Genomic DNA, 1239 nt, shown 5'->3' on the forward strand with positions numbered 1-1239 from the left:
ACACGCAGCATGCATGTCAGTCTCCATTTTCAAACCCCAGCGCTCCCCTCCCCAACAGACTTTATACGACACACACACACACACACACACACACACACACACACACACACACACACACACACACACACACACACACGACAAAGGACAGCATGCGTGCACACTCACCACCGCCACAATCCAGCTGGTGTTGCTTTGGCAAATGCGCCAGCCAGCCAGCAGTGCGGTGAAATTTGGTGGGCGTGGTGCTTCAAGAGAAAAAAATTGCACAAAATCATCACGGCAACAAATCGTGCTGTTGCAGCCTGTACGGACGCGCCTGCTGGTACATCCCAGCCAGCCAGGCGTCAAGTTGTCACATGTCACAACATCATTCTTAACTCCTTCTGACGCTTTCAGAGAGGCGCAAGGCAGTAAGGTTCATCTCTTCTGGAGCTAATAGGGGTTTCTGTTGGCGACTTTGGGTCTTTGTTTCTGCTGGAAGCCCAGCCGCAAGCCCCGACGAACAGACATGCGGCGCACGTCGTCGTTCATGTGTGTGTGTGTGTTTGTAAGCATGTCAACGTAGCCAGGTTGCCGTTGTGTTAATTGATGTGCTGTGACTTTCACGCTTTCAACGTCATCACGTTAATAAACGCCGCAGATGTTCTTTCGTTTATTGTGTCGCCAACAGCAACCGCTGCACAGCCTGCGCATATGACGCGCTCTCCTGATCCAGTGAATGGCACCTGAGCACGAACACGGCGCGAGGGAGAAACGACTGCACATCAGCACAGCAACCGCTGCCAAACCAAGCACGCACAGACACACATAGACAGACAGACAGACAGACAGACAGACAGACAGACAGACAGACAGACAGACAGACAGACACACAAACGCAGCATGCACAGGTGCTCACTTTGATACGTAGTCAAGGGCACTTGCGGTCATTCGTTCTCTCAATGCATCTGAACGCGCATCCCACGAACAGCCAGCAAGCAAGGCAAGTTAGCCCACGACAACCATTTCTGACAGGAGTGGTGACGTCACTGAGCAACAAGGTTGGACAGAACAACCAGCATTGTGGCAGCACAATGCGCAGCACAATACAACAACGCAGGGAAGCCCCTGGCGCCTCACCATCTTCGAGTAGCTCTCGTGCACATGTGATAAACTCATCTGGCGTCGTAAATAACAATCCAGTCTCCTGCCACATGCAAACCGCGTGTACGGGATGAGCAGGTGCTCAAGTTTCGATGC

At 52.5% G+C, this 1239-nt stretch overlaps 2 protein-coding genes across 2 annotated transcripts in view; both read right to left on the bottom strand.

Moving 5' to 3' along the window:
• Positions 1-151, bottom strand: part of PTSG_02362 (uncharacterized protein) — a gene marked incomplete at its 5' end in the record, with an annotated part of 9712 nt that extends 9561 nt beyond the window's left edge. The window contains one exon of the mRNA XM_004996793.1: positions 135-151. Coding sequence (XP_004996850.1) covers positions 135-151 — 17 coding nt within the window. The remainder of the gene's footprint in view (positions 1-134) is intronic.
• Positions 152-1154: 1003 nt separating this feature from the next.
• PTSG_02363 (uncharacterized protein) overlaps positions 1155-1239 on the bottom strand; it is a gene marked incomplete at its 3' end in the record, with an annotated part of 4134 nt that continues 4049 nt past the window's right edge. The window contains exon 6 of the mRNA XM_004996794.1: positions 1155-1186. Within this exon, the coding sequence (XP_004996851.1) occupies positions 1155-1186 (32 nt within the window). The remainder of the gene's footprint in view (positions 1187-1239) is intronic.

Source organism: Salpingoeca rosetta, assembly GCF_000188695.1.
Source record: "Salpingoeca rosetta unplaced genomic scaffold supercont1.5, whole genome shotgun sequence".
Taxonomy (NCBI): Eukaryota; class Choanoflagellata; order Craspedida; family Salpingoecidae; genus Salpingoeca; species Salpingoeca rosetta.